Source organism: Tuber melanosporum, assembly GCF_000151645.1.
Source record: "Tuber melanosporum whole genome shotgun sequence assembly, scaffold_108, strain Mel28".
Lineage (NCBI taxonomy): Eukaryota > Fungi > Ascomycota > Pezizomycetes > Pezizales > Tuberaceae > Tuber > Tuber melanosporum.
In genome coordinates this window covers 157,532-180,752 of record NW_003298764.1, presented here as the reverse complement: position 1 = coordinate 180,752, position 23,221 = coordinate 157,532, and the positions used below count along the sequence as shown (strand labels likewise).

Here is a 23,221-nt window from a genome sequence, read left to right as displayed (position 1 = left end):
AATGACTTAATAATCTATTGTATAATTAAAAAAGAACAGAAAGTACAAAAGGAAATAAATAGCTCTACTCTCAATTGAGGTAGAGAAGCAGTGTTGACTATGCCATGTTGACTAAAGTATGCTCTTATATTATTAAGAAGATTAGATATTCTAACTTAAATAATAATTATTAAATTTTATATGCCAAGTTGTCTATCATATTCTACCAGATACAGGAATATCCTTCAACTCACACTCAACCTAATACCAGTACTCTACTTAATTAACTCACTTAATATATATTAATTACTTCCTACATATTAGTTTTCACTACTAGGTAAGTTAAAGACTATCTACCAACTTGAAAAGTAAAACATAATATTATAAAAAAAAAAAAAGATAAAAAAAAAAGATAAAAAAAAAGAAGATAAAAAAAAAGATAACCACATTCTAGTATTTAATAACTAGTATTTAAATAACATGTTTATTTTAAATTTAAAAGTTAAAATAAAATAAGAAACCCTTGTTCACAAAAAGTCACTCGACCAACCTCTCTTCGACAAGAGCCGTTCAGCACGATTCTCATACGGCGCAGTGGAAAGCGTATCGTACCTCCCAAGAGCCGTAAAGCGGACCAATCCGTGCACATCCACCCACACATCCGGCAAGGGAAAGGGGTTCGGGAGGGAGGGACAGCCATGGCCACCACACTTCACTTCTCAGTGAGGATCACTCTCGAGCCACGCAACACGGCGACCCGCGTGCGTGCATGATCTGATTCGACGATCAGAACAGATGCATCGCTAACTAGACTAACTAACGCACTCACACTCTCCAATTCTTTTTATATGATATGTGGTGTGATACTGTCCGCGACCGACAGATTGCCTTCACGTTGTTGGACGGACGGTGGGATGGATGGCTTGGGATCATCTATATGTCCATTTCGCTGCTGTATTCTCTTGGTTTGCGGTACCGTTTTGGCCTTAACGGTTTCATGCCAAGTTACTGTGGCGATTCCACTGACAGTACTGTGATTCCTGGTATCATACAGTACAGTACGGTACCTTCCCGCCTGTGCTGTACTTGTACGGTGGATGGGCTCTGGGGCGGTGCTATGATATATGGCATTTTGACGTCAAGTACGGTCCATATACAGAATGGGCGAATCGGGGACTCTCATCACTAGAGTAGAGAAAATAAGATAGATAGAAAAAGGGGAACCCTAGATGGATACAAGTTCCCAAATATGGGCCATTTTTATTTTTTCGTAAAAAAGGGATTTCTCTATCATTCCAGTCCAATCCAATCCAAACCTACCAAGCCCATCCCATCGCACAATCCCTGCAATATAAACGGGCCCCACAATATAAATCGGCAAGCAACACCGAAAATTTTGGCCCAATGAAACAAAGCTCGCCTTAACCATCGGGCATCAAAGAAAAAAATAAAATAAAAAGCCCAACCAGCTCCTCCCTTCACAATCTGCGACAATTCACAACACCCAGGTACAAAGTGGTAATCGGAGATTTCATAGGGGCACAGAGTATAGTTCAGAAGAACCCAGTAACCGGCATTTCGTTAATGTACAGAACGCATGACCCCGAAAAACAAAAAACCATTGAAGACAAAACATGCCCCCAGAAAGATAAGAGAAAAAACCGATTGCCAAAGACCCCACTTTGGAAAAAAAGAAAAAAGTATAATTAGACAAGAAAACAGAGAGCCGCTCCTAGCCTTTCAAATCCCTTCCCCCCAATACCTTCGACAGATGCAAGTGAGAAAAGAAGTGAAAGGATAAGCCCAGAAGTAAAAAGGTTTCCCATTGTATGATAATGCCTAGTTGAACAATTTATTTGGTAGAGGAAGAGTACTTGGTGACGGCCTTGGTGCCCTCAGAAACGGCGTGCTTGGCAAGCTCACCGGGGAGGATCAAGCGGACAGAAGTCTGGATCTCGCGAGAAGAAATGGTAGACTTCTTGTTATATGCAGCAAGCTTCGAGGCCTCAGTCGCAACACGCTCGAAAATATCTATTCAAATTAGAATCGGAATTTGGGAAATAGAGTATGGGAAAAAAGATAACCAACCATTGACGAAGGAGTTGAGAATGGACATAGCACGGTTGGAAATACCGGTGTCAGGGTGGACCTGCTTCAAAACTGCATTTTAAATCGCATTAGCTGAAGTGACTCAGGATCGAAATCGGAAAGTCCAGATGACAAACCCTTGTAGATGTATGAAGAGTAAGTCTCCTTTCTGGTCTTGGAGCGCTTCTTCTTCTCGCCACTGGCGGCAGCGGTCTTCTTTCCAGCCTCCTGCAAAAAAACTCAATGTTAGAGATCCATCGCAAAAGACCCATAGTATTTGTTTAATTGGGTAAAAAAGAACGAATTTTAAAAGAAAAAAACCCAAAAAATACTTTGTTTTGGAAGGCCAGGCGAGTTAAGCGAGGAAATCAGATGAGAAAACTAACCTTCTTCTCAGGGGCCTTTCCGGCCGGTGCCTTTCCGGCGGTGGTGGGCTTCTTCTCAGCAGCTTTTGGAGGCATTTCGAAACTGGGTTGAAGTGTTTGGTTTTTGGTTGAGTTTTGTTGGTTCGTGTGCGAAAGATGGAGAAGTAGAGGAGCAGAGGGATGGTTGCGTGTGGATGAAGAGAGAAAGAGCAATAAATCGAACCGTGGGGAGCGACGGGTTTATATAGGCACAACCAGCTTGGTTGGCATCAACAAGGTTTGGGTTGCGTGACGAGGGTTGCGCATCGGTATGTAGGGTACGCGTGTAGATAGGTTGTGGCTGGGGTATCATCACGGTGTCAGCCTTCTCCAGCCCCGCGATTGGGGTAACTCACCATCGCCTTTCCCTCCCACAATCCTTACTGAAATTCCTTAACCGAAACGCGACCCACACATTCTCCAACCATGTGGAACCAATAAGATCATTCTGTTCGCATGTTAGCCCTAACCCATACAGATGCAGGCCTGGCTCGGTCAAGCTGTAAATCTGAAAAGAAATAAGAACTAAATGGAGAAAGAGGTAGAAGAACATTTGTTACGGTCGCGTTTTTCCTTCCCCTAGCAACCAACCCACCAACCACCCAAACTCTACCCCTACACCCCCCCCTGCCACTAACTGAGTGTGATGCAACCTGCCTCAACCCAGCGGTATAAAGCCCACTCCATCGCCCACATCTCCCTTTCCCTCTCCCTCCCTCGTCCATCCGTTCTTCAACCTCACCACAACGCTCATCAACTCACAGCTGCGTCTACTTTCAACGCGTAATTTCGCCCACCTCCACTTTTCAAAAACCTTTTCGAAAACCCAACTCTTACGCCAAAGATGTCTTCCGGAGGCAAAGGTGGAAAAGCTGCCAGTGGCAAGCCTTCTCAGAGGTAAGAGTTCCTACTTTTTCAGTTGGATACGATTCCAAAACCTCAAAGTATCATGACTTTCATGATGGTTTTTGGATTTGAATTTTGGAATTACATTTTTTTTTTTTTTTTTAAACTTCAATTTCTAACTTCAATTTTGATAGCCGTTCTTCTAAGGCCGGTCTCGCTTTCCCCGTCGGTCGTGTTCATCGTCTTTTGAGGAAGGGAAACTATGCTCAACGGTTTGTCAACCCTTATCTGAGGATTTTTTTCTCTTTCGCACTTTGAAGTCTAATATTTTGAATTTAGTGTCGGTGCCGGCGCTCCTGTCTATCTCGCTGCCGTTCTTGAGTACCTTGCTGCCGAAATCCTCGAGTTGGCTGGTAATGCTGCCCGTGATAACAAGAAGACTCGTATCATTCCTCGTCATCTTCAGCTTGCCATTCGCAATGATGAGGAATTGAACAAGCTTCTTGGCCACGTCACTATCGCCCAAGGTGGTGTCTTGCCTGTAGGTTTCATTATCTCATTTGTGTATCGATTTTGAATCTTTAATACTGACTCTGGTAATTTAGAACATTCACCAAAACCTTCTCCCCAAGAAGTCTGGAAAGGGTGGTGCCAAGGGCGCCTCTCAGGAGTTGTAAACTTCTTCCTTTTTCGATTTCAAATAAATAAAAATAATTCTGCGCAAATCAACGCGTTTTGTCTGGCTTCTTTGATCGGTCCGGGTGTGATTTTTTTGTGTGGAAATGTGAAAAAGATCCGAGGATGAGGGATACAGGAGATGGGACGACGGGAAAGCGAGTGGTTGATCAAATAAATTTTATGGGTGGTTATCGCTGGTGTTTTTCTAGTCACTTCTTTTCCCTTGGTTTCGGGTTACGATCACAAATTCAAACTCGATAAACTTCTTTGGGATTTGGGTTTTTCTTTTCTTTTCCATTTTTTCTATTTCTTCGTGGGCATTTATCATGTATTATAGGCGTGTTTGATTCAATGATTGGGGGGGGTCTATTTCATGTAACTGTCTACGCAAATGGAATCGTTGGTTTGATATGCTATAATGCTCTTTATCTTTTTGCTACTATTTGGCTCGGACCTTTTTCAGTTTTTGACCCTTTTTGATCATTGATATTTTTTAAGCTACCGTACAGTACATAGCCTAGAGATCATTTCTATCTACTGCTTGTTTCTCGCCACAACATAACCTACAAACTCAACGTAGACTGCCTATTAATACCATGCCTATCTCACACCTCGATATCAGAAAACTCGAAATCCGTATTGACATAAACCTTCTCTTTCCCCTTTCCTCCTTTCCCTCCCTTTGCAGGCGCGGGTTTATTCTCGTTCTCGCTCCTATCTGTACCTTCATTCGGCATCTCCAGTACCGCTGTATCTGAAACCCTAGCCCTCTTCCCAGCGGGCACAACAACATCTGCATCGCTCATACCCTTGCGCTTTCCGTTCCAGTTGATATTCATATTCATAGCGCTAGTGCTCGAGACGCTCCCACCAGCGATGGTCGTGCGCCTGCGTGTGTTGGGTATGGGGGTAGTGGTGGTGGTGGCGGCAGAGGTGGGGATGCCGATAGAGCGACGGGATTTCCTACGCCCACTATCCCAGAGCGAGCCTGTCTCGTCCAAGATTCCGGGTGGGATGGCGAAGCCTGGGGTTAACGTTGAGAGGTAGGGTTTTCGGGTGGGTTTTGGTTTTGGTGGGGATGGGGTTGGGGGTGGGGGGTTGTGCTGCGTGGGGTGTTAGGATTTTTGTATGTAGTTATGTTAGTTAGGGGGTGGAGGGGTTACCTCTTTGGTGGTTGAAGAGCGGGTGTGGATTGGAATGTGTACTTCTGGAGTTGGCGGTATTATTGCTCCTTTCTCGCACTCTCTCGCGGGTTCAAGCTCAGTGGACCTTTTTTTCCGTGCTTCTGCCCATGCGTTGATATGACCCCTAGCTTGACTCTTGAGTAGAGAAGATAGTCCGGAACTTCTTGTTTCTCTAGTAGTAGGGGGAGCAGCCGGTGTGGTCGGCATAGCCGCAGCTGCGGTCCCGACGGAAGCAATGGACGTCCTTCCCACCTGCGCCTCTCCAGCCTTTATACTACTCTTCCCGCCTACACCAGAATTCGCAGCCGCGCGAGCTCTGGAGCTAGTGGTATTCCTCGTGACGCCTTTAGGCGACTCCACAACCTCCTTCACCTCTGCGCTCTCCTTCTGGGCTTGCTTTGTGCGCTTAACATGTTTCCCATTAGTACCGCGCACTGAGTTTGTTCTCGTCGCAATTGGTAGCTTTTCCGGGGTTCCGGGGATGGCATAGGACCTTAGGCTTGCCTTTGCCGGCGGCATTGGTGTTGGTCCGGTGACTGGCCGGGCGGGGATTACGTCTTCGCCGTCGTCGCAGTCATCACCCTCACTAGATTCGCCCATTGGGGCTGATAGAGTTTGATCTTGGCCGTCGTTTGGCAGGGTGAAGTTTACGGACACGGCTCCATTGGCTCCTGAGGTGGTGGTGGTAGTAGGCTTGATGGGTTTTTGGGTTTTTCCAGTGCTCGCAGGAGTGGTCGTGGTAGGCTTCTTGGTTATTGCGTTCCTGGCCTTTTTCAGGCCAGCGGCAGGGGCAGCGGTGGTGGAGGCAGCAGTCGTAGAGGCAGAGGTGCTGGGACCTGCGCCGATGCTCCTGCGTAGAGAACTTGGCACCGCGGGGTTGTTGTTGGTGATACTTGTAGATTGAGAATTGGATAAGAGTTTGCTTATAGCCTGTGCAATAATTCATCGCAAAGTTAGCTTTGTTCCTCGCCTTAATCCACCCCAACGGCTGACCCTTCACCCATCTTCAGCCGGTCCAGTAGAAAGGGGGAGAAAATGGGGGCCTACCCGTGGAACAGGAGATTTAAAAAACAGGTTATCAAACTTCTCGTTCACGGATTTCTTTCCAGCCGGGGGTCCCATCGGGCCAGCTGTCAGAACGCTCCCCGCTGCTGTTGCTGTCGGTTTCCGAATTCCATTACTACCTCTGCGGGTGTGCGCGTTGTTTGAAGTTTTAAGGCTAAGAGACGAAGTAGATGCGGAAGTAGAGCCGCGAGCGATCGATCCTGCTTTTGGAAAGCGAGAGCGGGAAGCGGTCGGGTTGGAAGCCTTCTTGCCAGCGCTCGAGTCGGAAGGCGGAGTTGGGGGCATGGTTGTGTCGCTGGTGGATGGGGAGTTTGTTTTGACGGGCGCGAAGGTAAATTGTGAGCCCCTTTTCTGAAGATGGGATTTTTTGCAAGAGGTTTTTGGGCAGTCGTTGTTGGGTGATGGTGGAAGGGATGGTGTGATGGGGGTGGTTGGTTAGGTCAAGGTTTGGGGGGGTTTTTCGACCGAGGCGTCGGTGACGCGTGCGGAAGGTTGCATTGGGGTCATTATTGATCACTCGATTCAGGATTAATATTCACTTTTGCAGGGCACACATCTCGTGGTAAAAGCTCTGTTGAGAATTCTGAGGATCTCTGGGTGCCGATCCTTTTCCGGAATCGAAAACGGTTTGTCCCTTCTAGAGGTCTGCCATAAACAATTGCCATGAGATGCACAGTACGAGTACCTCGACTTTTTTTGCTTGGCTGATGCTCTCCCCTCTGCTGAGCTGTATCCGGGTTACCGGTTAGTTGAGTGCGGCTTTCTTCCACAACTCGACCCTGAGTTTGATTCCTTGGGTCTCTTAGCTTTGTTGGACTTTTGCTGGATGCTGTGACAAGTTAATCGTGGGTATCTACCAAGTATCCCAGGGTTATGAGATAACATCGCCATGCCGGGTACTAATTCTTCTCGTCCAGCGGCGGAAAAAATTCTTTTGCCGTGGTTATCGTCCCGCAGACACTCTGAGCAGTCTGTACTGGTGTGTTCAAGTAGCATGGCAAGTAGGGGATGGGAGATTGTCATACTTTGGCTTTTCATGGGTTAGCTACAGCCAATGCTTGGATCGGGTATTGCCGTAGTACTAAATAGTACCGGTACAGTACATGAATCTGGTATGATACAAGTACTACAATTGGAACTGTGTGTTGGAGTCCAGGGGCTTTGTTATCGTACCATATGCTGTGGCAAACATTGTCCCCATTAGGAAACTTTGGGTTACTGAATCCTGCTTTCCTTACGAGTAATCCTTCACTCTTGCTGTCTACCGGTACTGTACTGTACTTGTACAGCCTTTAGGATGGGATCCATTAGTCTATCCATGGCCAAGAGCTCCCCACCCCACCATCACAATGGCACCATGGTAGACACCTCCAATCAATCTGATCCTCTAGCTAATCCACATTCTTAGCGCATGACTGGCCCCCATTTGCTTTTTTTTGACAGATGATGATGTTAGTCTAATCCAAGACCACTTCGGATAAGGCGATAGTCTAGCGGCGGAAGCTGTACGAGTGGATGGAGAACCTGGTGGCTTTTTTGGGGCTGGGGGTGAGATGTGATTTGATTTGATAAGTTATGGGGTGGAGGGGGAGCCTGGATGAGGGTGTATTTGCTCGTCACGGTTTGCTCGGCTCATGTCTAGGACTCGGGTTGGGGTGTACCCCGCTCATTCCTCTCGTTTGTTGGATCGCGAGCACCGATTGTCTGTAATGGAGAATATAAAGAGGGTTGAGGAGTCCCGTTTTTGTCTCGAACCCATTGAAATCAACCCGATCTCCCATCGAACTCTCTTTTCACACAAATAATCATGGTCGCTGGGCCAATTCGAACTGCCTTGAAGGTAGACTTTGGCAAGTCTGCTCAAGAACAACGGCATTTTCACGTAAGATTTAATTCTCCATTGACTTGTGGCGGGGAACTAATGGATGAATAGAACCGCTGGCATCCAGATAGTAATCCACCCCTTGCCTCTGACGATTTGAGCTGTTGTACGCTAACTGACAAACACAGTTCCCACTGTTGGAAAGATTGTTCCGGGAGAAGTTGTGAAGGTGGAATGTGTTGACTGTACTGGTGGCCGAATCCAGAACAATGACTGCGCGGACGACGCCAGGGACTGTGACCTTACACAGCCACATTATCTCTCAGGTCCCTTCGAGATTGAAGGAGCGGACCCTGGAGACGTCTTGGTCGTTGAGATTCAAGATGTGCAGCCATTCGAAGACAGACCCTGGGGCTTCACGGCGGTATTAGACAGGAGGAATGGAGGTGGATTCTTGGACGACCACTACCCACGGTCCGCAAAAGGTATGATATAGTAAACACTCCTTCCTACAACCTATCTATTTCATAGCTAACGACTACGGCAGCAATCTGGGACTTTGAAGGAATTTTCTGCTCATCCAGGCATATCCCGCACGTTCGATTCCCGGGCCTAATCCACCCGGGAATTATGGGCTGCGCACCATCCGCTGAAGTCCTAGCAGAATGGAACCGTAGAGAATCCGAACTGGTCTCCGTGAACACCCTTGACCGGGTAGTAGCCCTATGCCCACAACCAGAGGGCGTCCATGCAGGTTCTGCTGAGGAGGATCTGAGAGCGAAGGTTGGAAGAGAAGGAGCAAGGACCATCCCCGGGCGCCCCGAACACGGTGGGAACTGCGATATCAAGAACCTTAGTAGAGGGTCGAAAACCTACCTCCCTGTGCACGTTCCCGGTGCAAAGTTCTCTGTGGGGGACTTACACTTCTCGCAAGGTGATGGAGAGATTAGTTTCTGCGGGGCTATCGAAATGGCTGGAATCATCACTCTTAAGTTTGAGCTTATGAAGGGGGGCATTCGAGAACTTGACATGAAGAGCCCGATCTTCATCCCTGGCCCTGTGGAGCCACATTTCGGTCCCGGCCGAATGCTCACTTTTGAGGGGTTCTCCGTGGATGAGGCTGGAAAACAGCATTACATGGATGTCACAGTTGCTTACAGGCAGACTTGCCTCAGGGTAATTGAGTATTTGAAGAGGTTTGGATACTCGGGCGAACAGATTTATCTGTTGCTGTCTTGTGCCCCGGTTCAGGGACATGTTGCTGGAATTGTTGACGTATGATAGATTATCACCTGGCGGTGGTGGCGGCGATGTATGATTCGATGCTGACAGGGAATGATAGATTCCAAACGCCTGCACAACCATGAGTGTCCCAATGGACATCTTTGACTTTGATATATCCCCCGGTGCACCGATCCCGAGGTTGGATATGGGCTCTTGCGCGTACACTTCTGATAGGAGGTAAATTATACGAAGCGAAAATGTGGTTCTATTTTAGAGCGGTGTCTGGGGTTGGGGGAGGGAGGCTTTTTTCATTTTTATTTTCATTTTCATCCTGCTTTGGGCAGTCAATAAATAAAAATTGGTGATCTTATGTTATTATTTTGGAATATGATTCGGTTAATCACGTGTGATCACTCGGATAAAAATATTTTCAGTTGAAGACATAATACAGTAACGTTAGTAAATAATTAAAACAACAGAAGCAGGATATAGGCCCAATATCATGACAGAGCTGTAGAGCGAAGCACCGCAAACTCAATGATATGGTAACAGTGTTCCATCAGCTCCTGCTCCGGGTCAGTGGGTGTTGTCGGCTCAAATTATTTACCCACCCTTTTCTCCATGTATGATGCCGGCACCCCGTCACTTGTCCGGGAAACATACCCAAAATCTTATCGTGGAGGTTTTCTCGTCAGTTTTTTTTGTTTCGGGCAGTGTGATGATAATAATAATATTTCTAAGGATTAATTTTTGCGATTTTCTCGAACTTGTCTGGATAAAACCCGTTGTTGGCCGACATGTTGATTTCTCCACCCACCGATTAATCCGGTGGCGAATAGCAGGGGATTTCGGGATTGTACCAGTACTGTACTGCACAAGTAGGGTGACTTTGGTGGTGGGGGGTTTACAATATAATACCTCAATCCACGGAATAATCAAGCTGTGTTTCGGGGTTTTGTATTTGTCCGGCATGCTTTCACTTCATCAACAGTCACTCATACCATTGTTTTTGTTTTTTTTGTTGAAAATGTTCCTCCATATACAAGATAGTGGGCAGAAAGCGGTGGGGCTGACTAGGTGGCATGTTAGTCCACAATGAGGTGGATGATTCGAGTTAGATGAGGCTACACTTTCTCTTGAACCCGAAGGTTGGTTCTTCTCTGTATAGATAGGCGAAAACCCTCCATCTTCTCAAAAAATGAAGGCAGTCGTTTCAACATTTTTCTCCTTCTAAACGAGGTTAGTCGAGTGCCGGACCGGACACTACTCTGTAGGTGCTTCTGAGGATTGGTTTTTGGTTGCCTTTATTTAAATGTTGCGAGTATAACCAATCGTTCATATCCGTATTTTCTAGGAAGCTCACTGCCAAGCTGGTATCGTAAAATAGCGCCTACTGTACTGTACTGCACTGTAAATACCGAGCCTTTTTTTTAATTTTTTTTTAATTCCTGTGTTGAAGGGGCGGTGGATGGTTCATTCAGTGGATTTAGTACTCTGCAAAGTTCCCAGCCGATGCACTTTGCTCGCTCGCTCGGTATTTCCGCACTGTATCCCTGGTATCCCTCGTGACTGACTGTTGGGGTGAACTTGTGTTTCTTTATTGTGTTTGTTGACTTGTGATATCGGTATTTGGTGGCGGGTGGTTGGGTTTGTATTGGATTGTCTCTTGGGTTCGTGGTTAAGGGGTGCTTTTTATTTTTTATTTTTTATTTTTTATTTTTTTTTGATAGGGAATAATATCATACTTAAAGTAACTTTGGGGAAAGCCTAAATAGTTCTTAATATTATAGGTGGTGTGTACTAGGGGGTTGACAAAAGTTGTGGCCACTTCAGAAAAAGGATGTGGCATTTGTATGAAGTCTAAATTAGATTAGGATATTTGAGTGATACCTAATAATTACATTTTTGTGTTGGTAAAAAGTTGTGGCCATTTCCAAAATGGGAACTGCTATGAGTGATATCTTATGAGTACAGTCTGCTAGAAACAAAGTGTATTTACAGACTAAAATAAACTACAAGAATTAATACTGAGTTGCCCTCCCCCTCCTTGACAGCTATAACAGCTTGCAGGTACTGTGGCATGGTACAGATTAGGTTATCAAGTCACTTGTTTGGAATAGCATTCCAAACAGTGTTTAAAGCTGTTTTCAAGGTGGTCATATCATCTATTCTCACTTATATCTTGCCTAGTTCATTTTCAATATTAAGCCAGAGAGGTTCTTGATCAGATTTAGATTAGGAAATTGAGCTAGCCATTGGATGGTCTCTATTTGATTGAGATCACCATAGTAGTTAGTATAGCCCTTGTAACTGGTATGGGTACTCAGTTATTGGTTTATTTTAAGTATTGTTTGATACTTAGTTTTGTTTTATGTTTTGTTTTAAGTATCACTTTGATACTTGGTTTGTTTTAAGTATCGTTTGATACTTAGTTTTGTTTTATGTTTTGTTTTAAGTATCGCTTTGATACTTGGTTTGTTTTAAGTATTGTTTGATACTTAGTTTTGTTTTATGTTTTGTTTTAAGTATCTCTTTGATACTTAGTTTTGTTTTATATTTTGTTTTAAGTATTGCTTTGATACTTGATTTGTTTTAAGTATTGTTTGATACTTAGTTTTGTTTTATGTTTTGTTTTAAGTATCGCTTTGATACTTGGTTTGTTTTAAGTATTGTTTGATACTTAGTTTTGTTTTATGTTCTGTTTTAAGTATCGCTTTGATACTTTATTAAGTTTTACCAAAGTGTATCGATTGATATTTTTGATTAGCTTCATTCATGCTAGATATGAACAGATTTGTTTATTTAAAGACTGCCTGTTTCTATGATAGAAAAGGCAGACTTCGACAGACAGTATTTCAATATACTTGGTTGAACAGTTACTTCTTTGTTTCTCAGTACACCCTCGAAGCCTCCTTTAGTTCTCAGCTCTCGCCTTCTCTCTGGAGGAGCAGGCTACCTGGCAACTATCGTATCTATTACCGATAATGTGATTAGCACCTTGCGAACACGTTACATTTTTTTAACCTCAGCAAGTGGTTAAGAACCTGTCCCCGGATTGAGGCCTGATCAACCTATCGATATTTACCTTAGAACGCTAGCGGAGAGAAGTGGCAGAATCATGGCATATTCGGCTTCATCTCAAAACCAACATAGAGTCATTGATGACTAGGAGTGGGAAGTAAATCCCATGACAAGACTTTACAAGAAAGAAACAACTACGGTGCTCTGCGAAGGAGCCGGGAGAACCTGCAAATATGGAAGACACATAACCCCCAGGAGAATTCCCTTCTACACTAGTGAAAAAGCCTTCTTTTGAACCTCCGCTCGATCCCGAATCCAGTAGCGAATCGGATATGGCTAGTACAGGTGGAAGGCCTTCAGGAGGAGGAAAATCTCGGGCTTGACCTGAAGAAGAGGAAGTACCTGCAGCATTTGAACCCCCTAAGTTCAAACTCCACCTCCTAGCAAAGTTTACAGGAGAAGGAAAAGACCTCAAACCTGAAGCTTTTGATCGATGGGCGACTGAACTCACACACTACCTTCTCCTACAAGAGAAAGATATGGAAGATTCTACAACTGGACTATATATTGGATCATTCTGTGAAGGAAAGGCAACCGATGCATACCACCAATGCTATATGGAATATGGCAGAAATGTAAGATTAAGAGGATCCACTGTTCTCGATTACCTGAAAGGCCGATTCCAATCCTCTATCACCAATGACCTCCTATACAACAAATTCAACCAGCTCCAGCAAGTTAATGGAATACATGTCAAGAGAATCACAGATATAGCTACGGATCTAATGATGTATAAGGACTAAATTAAGAAAGAAAGCATTTTTAACTACATCCTTAAGTGACGATTCTATGATAATATGCATCCTACCCTCTGGTGAGAGGTAGAACCACTTGAGGAAGACAACGATGATATTGCAATAATAATTACAAGAGCAGAATGAAAGGATGCCATCCTCTATAAAACTGAGGCATACAAGACACAGACATCCTCTAGCAGGAATAGTCAACCATAACACAAGCCCTCCAGTAACTCTGAAGATGATATCCTACAGGTTTTCAAGAAGAAAACCAAATCCTCCAAAGAATCGAGATGGCAGAAAGAAGAATGCTTTGAATGCAGGAAAACAGGACACATGACAAGGAACTGTCCTACAAAAAAAGAGAAAGGAAAAGCGATTAAGCATGAGGCATCGGCCAACAATATTGAGAATGATAGTGATGATGCCCAATTCAGCAAATATGAGGAAATCCATATCAGATATATTGATGTGGAGTGCAACAGTGTCCAACCTCCGGCTACATTTAAGGCACACACCACCCTGGAAGGTACTATTCCGATCAATGGCAAGAAGGCTCGAGTCCTATTCGACACTGACCCAATCGGAAGAGACATGATCAGCAATGCCTTTGTCTCTCTTCATGGACTCCCAACTCGAGACCTTAACCAACCCATACCAGTCAATATAGCAGTGAAGGGATCACGATCCACGAGCCATAAAACCTGCAGTGCAACTATTTGACTTAGTTCTGCCATCCTACTCCCCTAGGAAATGCTAGTCGGAAACTTAGCCAAATATGATGCCTTGATAGGGATGACATTCCTGAATCGCCATAAAGCTGTAATCAGGTGTGGGGAATCAACCATCAATTTCCCAGATCAAAAGGTCAGAGTTTCTTGCAAGCCAACAAGCGGAGAGTACCGGGCTACAGTCTGTGAAGCAACTGCCCAATGCCTATTAGATGAATACTCTGATGTTTTCCCTGATCAGATTCCCGAAGAACTACCGCCTTTGAGAGAAGTGAACTATCACATCCGTCTCTGAGACTCCTCTAATCTTAAAAACCAACCTACCTACTCAATTCCTGATGCATATAAAACCCACTATGTGACTGGATAAACCAACAACAAAGAAGAGAAGTCATCCACTGAGCGGAAGCACCAGGTGCTGCACCTATGTTTGTCCAACCCAAAGCAGATGGCAAAAGAATCTGCTCCTTGGTTGACCTCAAACTATGAAATGAAAACACGGTTATAGACAGCTCCGCTATTCCAAATCAAACCCAGATCCTGAATGCAGTTGGACGGGCTAGATTCTGAAGCAAGATTGACCTAAGTGATGCCTATTTCCAGACAAGGTTAGATCTAGAGAGCGAATGCTACAACAGTTTTAAAACACTCTTCAGAAGTTTTATTAGCCGAGTTATGTTACAAGGTGATATGAATGCACCCGTCACCTTTATGCGAATTATGGAAAACCTCCTAAGTGAATACCTCCACCATTTTGTATGGGTTTACATCAATGATATTCTTATTTTCTCAAACTCCAAAACGGAACATATCTATCATATAGGTTTAGTTTGTACCAGACTAAGGGAAGCTAAGTTCTATGCTAGCAAGAGCAAATCAATCCTATTTGCCGATAAACTCGACATCCTTGGACATGTGATAGATGATGAAGGAATACACACAGCCTCCAGAAAGATATCCTGTTTAACAGAATGGATAACACCCCAAAATCAGAAGGAACTCATACGATTCTTAGGACTAGTCAACTATATCTCCCAGCTCTTATCACACTATGCCACTGTGACAGTACTGCTCACAGACCTCACCGGCAATGCAGAATTTGTCTGGATCCACACTCATGACCAAGCCTTTACCAACATCAAGGAGTTGATTAAAAACGCCAAGGTTATAAGACCTATTGACTACAGTAAACCAGATCTGATATGGCTGATTACTGATGCATCCGACGTTGGAGTTGGAGCATGGGTTAGACATGGAGCCTCTCATGAAATGGCAAGACTGGTGGCATTACATAGCAGGAAGTTCACTAATTCACAAATGAACTATAGAATGATGGACCAGGAAGCCCTTGCTGTGATTGATGCTCTTACCACTTTCAACCACATTCTGATGGGCAATACCTTCACCATTGTTACTGACCACCAACCTCTCATTAATCTTAAAACAGAAAAGGTACCTGGAAGGAGAAGAACACGATGGATAGGCGAGATCAGCAAATACAATGCAAAAATCATTTATACCCCTGGAAGAACGAACTATTTAGCTGATGCTCTCTCCTGCCTATATGAGAATCAAGAACTTACAGACCCTCCTCTTGTTCATGACCATACAAGACAAAGCAAAGACAGCCCTGATGACACCTCCTATGAATAAGAACCACCAAAGGCTACCGCCAGCTCTGCCGCTCTCTCCAATCCTTTCTCTTACACCATGTACAAAGTAGCCAGAACAGAACAAAGAATGGATATTGATGACAAGTGGAAAGATGATTACACCCTCTGCAGTACATCTCCTCACAAGCTTAAACAAAGTAGACTCTACTGGTCCCACTGTTACCTCAATACTTGCCCTTTTCACCAGACTGAGATTAAGTTCGGTAACAGATACTAGCAACCGTACTATATGTCTGCCGATGATTCTAAAAACACCAGTTTCGACACGGCAGAAGAAGCAGAAAAGATAATGGATGAAGATGGATCGATCCAACCTCCCTTTACCCTTAATCCTGTTCCAAAACGACATCAAGGTCTTGAAGAACTCGAACAAGTAGCAGCCTACATGGATGCAATATCTTACCTACACCCTCTGCAGTCAGCTTTGCCATCCTCTCCCCCTATACTCAACTCATGACCACTATACGGTAGACCCTTATGAGTATACAACAATGAAACCATTATTTCTGTCATGCCTCCCACAATGCCTGAGCATTGTTGACAACTCTATGAAACCTTTGAAGAAGAGGAAGCCCCTATCAAGCCGATAAGAGGATCTCTGATTGAGGATGAATGAGATGTTAGATCAACTACAGAAGAATTAACCTCCTCTTTTCGAAGCCAGATAATTGTTGGATATCGCCATGATCCTATCTACTTCAAAGCTATAGATAGTTCTAGACATGGAAACCTTGCCCCCTACAACATATCCAATGGAATAGTCTATACTAGCACCCGGTATGGTGAACCTTACCTATACATTCCGATAGGCCATATGTTCAATGGAATGACTATTAGAGAATATATCATTACCGAAATCCACAATAAAGAACACCATAGTGCGGACCGCAACCTTCAATATACCTTGGAATATGTTTACTGGCCTGAAATGCGAAAGGACTTCTGTGATTTCGTCAAACAATGTGAACTCTGTTAAGTGAATAAGGAATGAACACAACTCTCTGAAGGGAAAGCACAGACCCTTCAGTTACCTTGCGAAATATTTGAATCCTATGCCATCAAGTTCGTAGGTCCATTCAACAAGTTTGGCGGATATGACACCATCTTAGTAGCAGTGAATCGGTTTTCTGGATACACATAGTGTCACGAACGTGGCTTAGTGAGGAAAGGGTTTTCACGTGACACATGGTTATGAGTCACAGGTATGTTATTGTTTCACGCATATAACCTATTCGGGTTGTATGATTAGTTATGTGTGGGATTTGTGATGCTTTTGCACATGGCTCGAGTATGAGTCATGGGACATGCGCCTGACGAGTATGCCTTATGAGTATGCCTTACGGGCAAGCCTTGCGCATATGATTTATGTTTCGCACATGACCTCATTATGATGTCATGGGTTTCGTGCATATGACTCAGTCGAGTCATATGACTTGTTTATTGTGTTATGATTGGTTTATGAGTTTTGCACATGACCTCACTATAAGGTCATGGGTTTTGAGCATGTGATCACTTTGGTCACATGACTAGTTTGTTTTGATTTGGTTTTGCACATGTGACCACTTTAGGTCACATGATTAAAGGCGGGAAGAACACTATATAAGGAGGCCGATGCGGCCGAGGAAGATAGGTTCTTCACGCTTTGTTCTAAGTACTTTTCCTACACATTACTTTAACGAATATAAAACACCTTTATGATATTTATCCTTATTGCAACATTATCATTACGCCAAGAAGCACTCGTTACGAAGACGAGTTAGAGAAAGCTTACGACAGGTGTTTCCGATAGAAGACAAAGGTCTTGTACTACCAGTAACATAGGTAGAGACCTAGAGCTATCATAAGACAAGGAAAGAAAGGGAAAGAAAAGGTAAGTATCGTTCCCTGTCGCCAAGAACTAACTATCTGAAAGGGGATCGTTACACATGGTTGATACCAATGAAGGTTACCAATTCCACTAAAGACACTTGGAATAACCTCCAACGATACCTATTCACCCCCCATGGATACCCATTATCTATTGTCAGTAATGCTGATCCCCATTTCACTGCCAGATTCTGGAAGCAAACCTTGACCTTCCTCGGAATCAACCATATTATGGCTGCTCCTGGACATCATAAGACTAATAGCCAAGCAGAATGAAAAATCCGTGAAGTCAAGACCAGAATTAGGAACATAATCAATGAACGACAAACTAACTAGGAACCAGCCCTAATTGAACTCGCTGCATATATTAATGCTGGATATTCAGACACCATGGGAATGTCTCCATACAAGGCAATCTTTGGCTGCCAATACCCTCTCCTACCTACAACTCTATTTAAGAACTCCTCAGTCCCTACCTCCGATGACCACATAAACCGCCATCAAGCAATTCGGAATGATGTCTTCCAAGCTGTTAAAGCTGCCTGATTCCGAAGCACCACTACTGCTCAGAAGCAATGATGCAAACATGTCGTTATTCCACCAGGTGATATGCTCATGGTACATGGAAACATGTTCATTACCAATGTTGGACACAGCAAGAAACTACAACCCTGATGGCGAGGACCCTTCAAGGTCTTATCGTTTGATGAGCATACAGAGAATTACACTGTCCAGATAGATGGATGCATGTACCGCCACAATATTGCAGTTTTACACGCCTCTGCTGTCACATGATTCCACCCAAATGACGACTCCAAGTTCCCTGGAAGAATCCTCTCTCGACCTGCAGCTATCATTATTGATAAAAAGGATGAATGGGAAGTTGAAAAAATCCGAGACCATTGTCTTTAGCATGGAAATGATCAGTTCCTAGTCAAATAGAAAGGATGCCCAACAAGCGAAAATAGTTGGGAACCACTAGAAGGACTAGAACACGCTATGAATATGGTGAATGAATAGTGGAAAGACAATATGTCAAACAAATCCCTCCCTCCAAAGATAAATTACATCACAATGTGCTGGACACCAATGATGCCAGAGACTGAGCAATGGCAGATGGAACTCAAAGCTAGAGATAGATTTTGGGTACCATATTTTGAGTCGGAATTCGAAAGTAGTGATGAGGAAAATCAAGCTATGGAACAGGCTCTCAACAACCTTATCTGATCACCGTCCACCATCCGAATACCATAACGATGTCAAACTATGTAGAACTTAATGTGAGGCTGCGACAACAGATTGTTGGACTGTTGTTGAACTGCAATGTTATCCAACTTGAAGACTACTTCGAAATCCTCTGGATAGACTACTGTCCTGATTGTGACAACGCTTGGGTTGATGTACAGCATGAATCTGGAATTCGTGACTACTGTGATTTGCATTTCTTTGAGTCTAAATGTTTTCTTAGGATTTCTTCTTGTCCCTGGTGTGACACTTATGATGAAGAGCTGATAGCGGAAACTGAAGCCTTTAGCTTTTCAGACTCCGCTTTCGATGACTATTAGGTTTTGTTTGTTTAAACAGTTGTTTTGTTTTGGAGAATGTAACCGGTATGGGTACTCGGTTATTGGTTTGTTTTAAGTATCGTTTGATACTTAGTTTTGTTTTATGTTTTGTTTTAAGTATTGCTTTGATACTTGGTTTGTTTTAAGTATCATTTGATACTTAGTTTTGTTTTATGTTTTGTTTTAAGTATCGCTTTGATACTTGGTTTGTTTTAAGTATCGTTTGATACTTAATTTTGTTTTATGTTTTATTTTAAGTATCGCTTTGATACTTGGTTTGTTTTAAGTATTGTTTGATACTTAGTTTTGTTTTATGTTTTGTTTTAAGTATTGCTTTGATACTTAGTTTTATTTTATGTTTTATTTTAAGTATCGCTTTGATACTTTATTAAGTTTTACCAAAATGTATCGATTGATATCTTTGATTAGCTTCGTTCATGCCAGATATGAACAGATTTGTGTATTTAAAGACCGCCTGTTTCTACGATAGAAAAGGTAGACTTCAACAGACAGTATTTCAATATACTTGGTTGAATGGTTACTTCTTTGTTCCTCAGTACACTCTTGAAGCCTCCTTTAGTTCTCAGCTCTCGCCTCTTCTCTGGAAGAGTAGGCCACCTGCCAACTATCATATCTATTACCGATAATGTGATTAGCACTTTGCGAACGCGTTACAGACCTTGTAGCTAGGTATCCTATTATCTACTATTGTAACTTATCTGTAGTACTCACAGCAGTGGTACTAAAAGAGGATGAGGTGGAGGTACATAATATTCTGAACATATAAGGCAGAGTCAATCATTATCTTACTAGGTATAAGAACTAACTTTGATTTTATAATTCTGTAAAACATCTCACAAACTATTCTCAACTCATGTGTTAGGCAGAGACAACCTGTATAGACTTAGAGTTGTCTAAGCTATTCAAGATTCATTTCTGTAGACTAAGAGTAAGGTAAAGTAGAACAGAATCATATAAACAATTTTATATGGTTAAGATCTCATCTCTGGTGCTCGATGATAATGTCGAAAAGCTTAGGAGTGTTACGTGGAGACGATATGTATAGACTCAGAATCGTCTAGGCTAATCAAGATTCATTTGTACACAGAAATTGGTCTAGGAAGGCTTAAAGGATTACTTATTTTATTTATGACTACTAAGAGTAAGGTAAAGTAAAGTAAAATTAAAAAAACAATATCATATTGTTATAGTCTCTTCTCTGTTGCTTGATGATGTTTAAAAGCTTAGGAGTCACTTCGATATTTATATTCTGCAGCTGAGTATTCGCAGACTTCATCTATATCTCCTATAAATTATGTACCTCTTTTAATATAATCTACAATGTCGGGTATTCTCCTGAAGTGTGAACACTAGGAGACTCTGAAAACTATTATCTCCTTTTTGGTAATTACCATTATGTCAATTTGGAACTGTATTGTTTTCAATAGTAATGAACCAATTTTCAGAGTCATTAGACTTATGGCCTAATTCTCAAGTTGAACTGCTTTGGCATCAATTTTCTCTTCTATTGATGAAATGATCAGTTTTATCCACTGGTTGTATCTGGAGGAGTAGTCATTAATGTAACCGTCCTCAGTCACTGACTTTAAACCTCTATAACTCCTGATCTAACTGACAGTTATCCTCCAGATAATTTTCTACTAACTCGCAGAAAGCCACTCTACCAGATTGATAGATAATCCCTCAGTTGACAACTCTTAGTTATTCTTGGTAAAGGGGGTTTAGTTGCAGTTTGGTATTGGGGATAATTTCTGCAACCACAATGCATTTCTGGACCTGGTTGTAATACTCTGCAAAGTCTATTGGCTTCTTTGGTAGTATTCCTTAGTATTCTAGACTCTCCTAACTATTATAGAGTAGATGAGAATGTGTTGGCTCTTCATACAGATTTTCTAACATTCAATATTATATCTTTGTACAAAAATATTCCATTACTTACAGCCTATACCAAAAATGTTCCATCTTTGAAGCCTAGTAACTCTCTGCATATTTAACAGATTTACTCTAGTCCACTTCCCAGACCTAGCTGAAGGTCTCCTCTCATATATCTCGTGAACAGGATCTGGTTGGATAGATAGTAATAATGTATACGGTATTATTCTGACACGTTCAAATATGTGGTATTATAGTCACAGGATGCAACTGAGATTAATATGAATAATGATGTGCGGGCCCTATAAGGAGGCTGGAAGGGGATGTTGGAGACCAGAGATTCCGATTCTGAGTAGGACTATTCTACTTAGGGTAGTTTCTGGATATCGGATCCTGGTACTCCTAACAATAACTACTCTTGCAGACACAACCTGTAGATGAAACTAATCATTTTATCAACATAAAGGGAGACAATTGGGGCCAACTCAGTTCAACTTGAGAACTAGGCTCTAAGTTTAATGACTCTACGGATTGGATGATTACTATTGAGAATAGTATAGTTTCTAGTTATCAATATTGTAATTACTAAAGAGGGTGTGGTGATTTTCAGAGTCTCCAGGTGTTCACATCTTTGAAGAATACCCAATATTGTGAGTTATAATCAGAGAGATACATAGTTGTATAATAGATAGATGTAGTTCGCAAACACTCAGATGTGGAATATAAATATTGAAATGCCTCCCAAACTTTTAGGCATCATCAAGCAATGGGGAAGAGACCTTAACAATTGACTAATGTTTTATGATTCTATTCTACTTTACCTACTTTACTTTACTCTTAGTAGTCATAAATGAAATGAGTATACATTTTGAGCCTTTCTAGATAATTTCCATCTACAGAAATGAATCTTTATTGGCCTAGACAACTGTGAGTCTGTACAGGTTATTTCTACTTAATATTATGATTCTATTCTACTTTACTTTAATCTTAGTAGTCATAATTGAAAGGAGTAACCCTTTGAGTCTTTCTAGACAAATCTCTGTCTATGAAATAAATCTTGATTGGCTTAGATGATTCTGAGTCTATACATATCGTCTCTGTCTAATAGTAACTAATTTGAATTTATATTATAGAATGTATTAGATTCAGTAATATAAGAATTTAAAAGTGAGAAAGAGGTAGTTTTACAACTGAGAGGAAGGCTCTTGTAGAGCATGATAGATTGGTAAAGTTTAGTAATAACTTGAATAGTAGAGGTGGTTTGGGAGAAGTTTTTAAAGGAAACAAAGGAGGTTATAAGAAAATTACTTTATATTCTTGGGATTTTACTTTCAATTGATGGAAGCTTAAATAGTAGAGTTTCTATCAAAGTATTAGATTCATATCAGTTGATAGAGTGATTGACTGATTGGAGAATTAGAGTTATACCTGAGGAGAGTTAGATAGAAGTGGGATATGAGGATGGTTGAGGGTATGAAGAGGGTGGAAAATCATAAATAAAAACAGACTTTTATAATGATTAGATAACAATGATTAGTAAAACTAATATTGTACCTGAGAGTAGGTATAAGTTGGATGTACTTCTGGATTAGAGAGAGTAGTTACCTGGGTAGTTCTATGAGAGCTAAAATAGATTAATAAAGTAAAGTGATAGGTAATAACTATGGTTGCAGGCTAGCAAAAGTTGGCACATTTCCGGTTTTGGTATAGGAGTCTCAAGTGATATCCTGTGACTGTGGTCACATTTTCACATTTTCTATAAAGGATACTAGCAATTTACTAGTAGATTAAACTATTTAAAATGCCTGGAGTAAACTAGTATACTGTTAAACCTCTTCTAGTATTAATAGTAGCCTGCAACCGCTGGAGTATACTATTGATCAACCTCATTAGGCATTTATCGGAGATCTCTTACCAAATACTATTCAATGTCTATTCCAAGGCCAGAATATTCCTGATCCTTCTCTAGGTCTCTCTCAGTTCTGACTCCATATTTAATCATAAGACTTCTTTCTATAAGGTTCAGATCTGGAGACTGTACTGGACATTTTATGTATTCTCTCTTATTCAATTACTAGCATTGTTTGGCTTCTCCTTTATATCCATGAGTACTATCTTCTACTATACCAACATATCTATATTCCTTGCAAGCCTTATGTCAGAATGGAACCAATTGCTATTCCATAACTGTTTGTACATAGAAAACAGAGTCTATCTTGGGTTTATCTGCAATAAAGACCGGATCTAACTTTAGAATACTATAAAAGGAACCAGAAACTATTTTTAATTCTCATCCAGACTTGAAGGTCTTATCAATACAGTTGGGAAAATACTCTTTAGAAGGCTTGCATATCATCTAGGAATGGTTACTAAAGCCAGCAGTTG

General features: G+C 42.1%; 5 protein-coding genes; 2 read left to right on the top strand and 3 right to left on the bottom strand.

Annotated features, from left to right (window-relative positions):
* Positions 1-1,531: 1,531 nt before the first annotated feature.
* On the bottom strand, positions 1,532-2,625 carry GSTUM_00000270001 (uncharacterized protein). XM_002835444.2 has 4 exons: positions 2,454-2,625; positions 2,205-2,295; positions 2,068-2,139; positions 1,532-2,010 (listed from the first exon to the last, which is right to left on the bottom strand). Exons 1-4 carry the CDS (start codon positions 2,526-2,528, stop codon positions 1,832-1,834), a joined length of 417 nt encoding a protein of 138 aa, XP_002835490.1. The 5' UTR covers positions 2,529-2,625; the 3' UTR covers positions 1,532-1,831.
* Positions 2,626-3,037: 412 nt separating this feature from the next.
* GSTUM_00000269001 (uncharacterized protein) lies at positions 3,038-4,414 on the top strand. XM_002835443.2 has 4 exons: positions 3,038-3,368; positions 3,512-3,589; positions 3,657-3,858; positions 3,923-4,414. The coding sequence occupies exons 1-4, from the start codon at positions 3,316-3,318 to the stop codon at positions 3,992-3,994; spliced, it is 405 nt and encodes a 134-aa protein (XP_002835489.1). The 5' UTR covers positions 3,038-3,315; the 3' UTR covers positions 3,995-4,414.
* Positions 4,415-4,522: 108 nt separating this feature from the next.
* On the bottom strand, positions 4,523-5,066 carry GSTUM_00000268001 (uncharacterized protein). XM_002835442.2 has 1 exon: positions 4,523-5,066. The coding sequence occupies exon 1, from the start codon at positions 4,838-4,840 to the stop codon at positions 4,601-4,603; it is 240 nt and encodes a 79-aa protein (XP_002835488.1). The 5' UTR covers positions 4,841-5,066; the 3' UTR covers positions 4,523-4,600.
* Positions 5,067-5,134: 68 nt separating this feature from the next.
* GSTUM_00000267001 (uncharacterized protein) lies at positions 5,135-6,652 on the bottom strand (the record flags this gene model as incomplete). XM_002835441.2 has 2 exons in its annotated part: positions 6,227-6,652; positions 5,135-6,109 (listed from the first exon to the last, which is right to left on the bottom strand). The coding sequence occupies exons 1-2, from the start codon at positions 6,527-6,529 to the stop codon at positions 5,135-5,137; spliced, it is 1,278 nt and encodes a 425-aa protein (XP_002835487.1). The 5' UTR covers positions 6,530-6,652.
* Positions 6,653-7,956: 1,304 nt separating this feature from the next.
* On the top strand, positions 7,957-9,694 carry GSTUM_00000266001 (uncharacterized protein). XM_002835440.2 has 5 exons: positions 7,957-8,126; positions 8,178-8,196; positions 8,255-8,551; positions 8,614-9,341; positions 9,409-9,694. Exons 1-5 carry the CDS (start codon positions 8,052-8,054, stop codon positions 9,529-9,531), a joined length of 1,242 nt encoding a protein of 413 aa, XP_002835486.1. The 5' UTR covers positions 7,957-8,051; the 3' UTR covers positions 9,532-9,694.
* Positions 9,695-23,221: the final 13,527 nt, after the last annotated feature.

Coding starts and splice junctions, on each gene's coding strand:
- GSTUM_00000270001 (XM_002835444.2), bottom strand. CDS start 2,528: ATGCCTCCAAAAGCTGCTGAGAAGAAGCCCACCACCGCCGGAAAGGCA. Junction 2,140..2,204: donor CTCTTCATACATCTACAAGG/GTTTGTCATCTG, acceptor TTTAAAATGCAG/TTTTGAAGCAGGTCCACCCT. Junction 2,011..2,067: donor TCTCAACTCCTTCGTCAATG/GTTGGTTATCTT, acceptor TAATTTGAATAG/ATATTTTCGAGCGTGTTGCG.
- GSTUM_00000269001 (XM_002835443.2), top strand. CDS start 3,316: ATGTCTTCCGGAGGCAAAGGTGGAAAAGCTGCCAGTGGCAAGCCTTCT. Junction 3,590..3,656: donor AAGGGAAACTATGCTCAACG/GTTTGTCAACCC, acceptor TTTTGAATTTAG/TGTCGGTGCCGGCGCTCCTG. Junction 3,859..3,922: donor CCCAAGGTGGTGTCTTGCCT/GTAGGTTTCATT, acceptor CTGGTAATTTAG/AACATTCACCAAAACCTTCT.
- GSTUM_00000268001 (XM_002835442.2), bottom strand. CDS start 4,840: ATGAATATGAATATCAACTGGAACGGAAAGCGCAAGGGTATGAGCGAT.
- GSTUM_00000266001 (XM_002835440.2), top strand. CDS start 8,052: ATGGTCGCTGGGCCAATTCGAACTGCCTTGAAGGTAGACTTTGGCAAG. Junction 8,552..8,613: donor CTACCCACGGTCCGCAAAAG/GTATGATATAGT, acceptor CGACTACGGCAG/CAATCTGGGACTTTGAAGGA. Junction 9,342..9,408: donor ATGTTGCTGGAATTGTTGAC/GTATGATAGATT, acceptor AGGGAATGATAG/ATTCCAAACGCCTGCACAAC.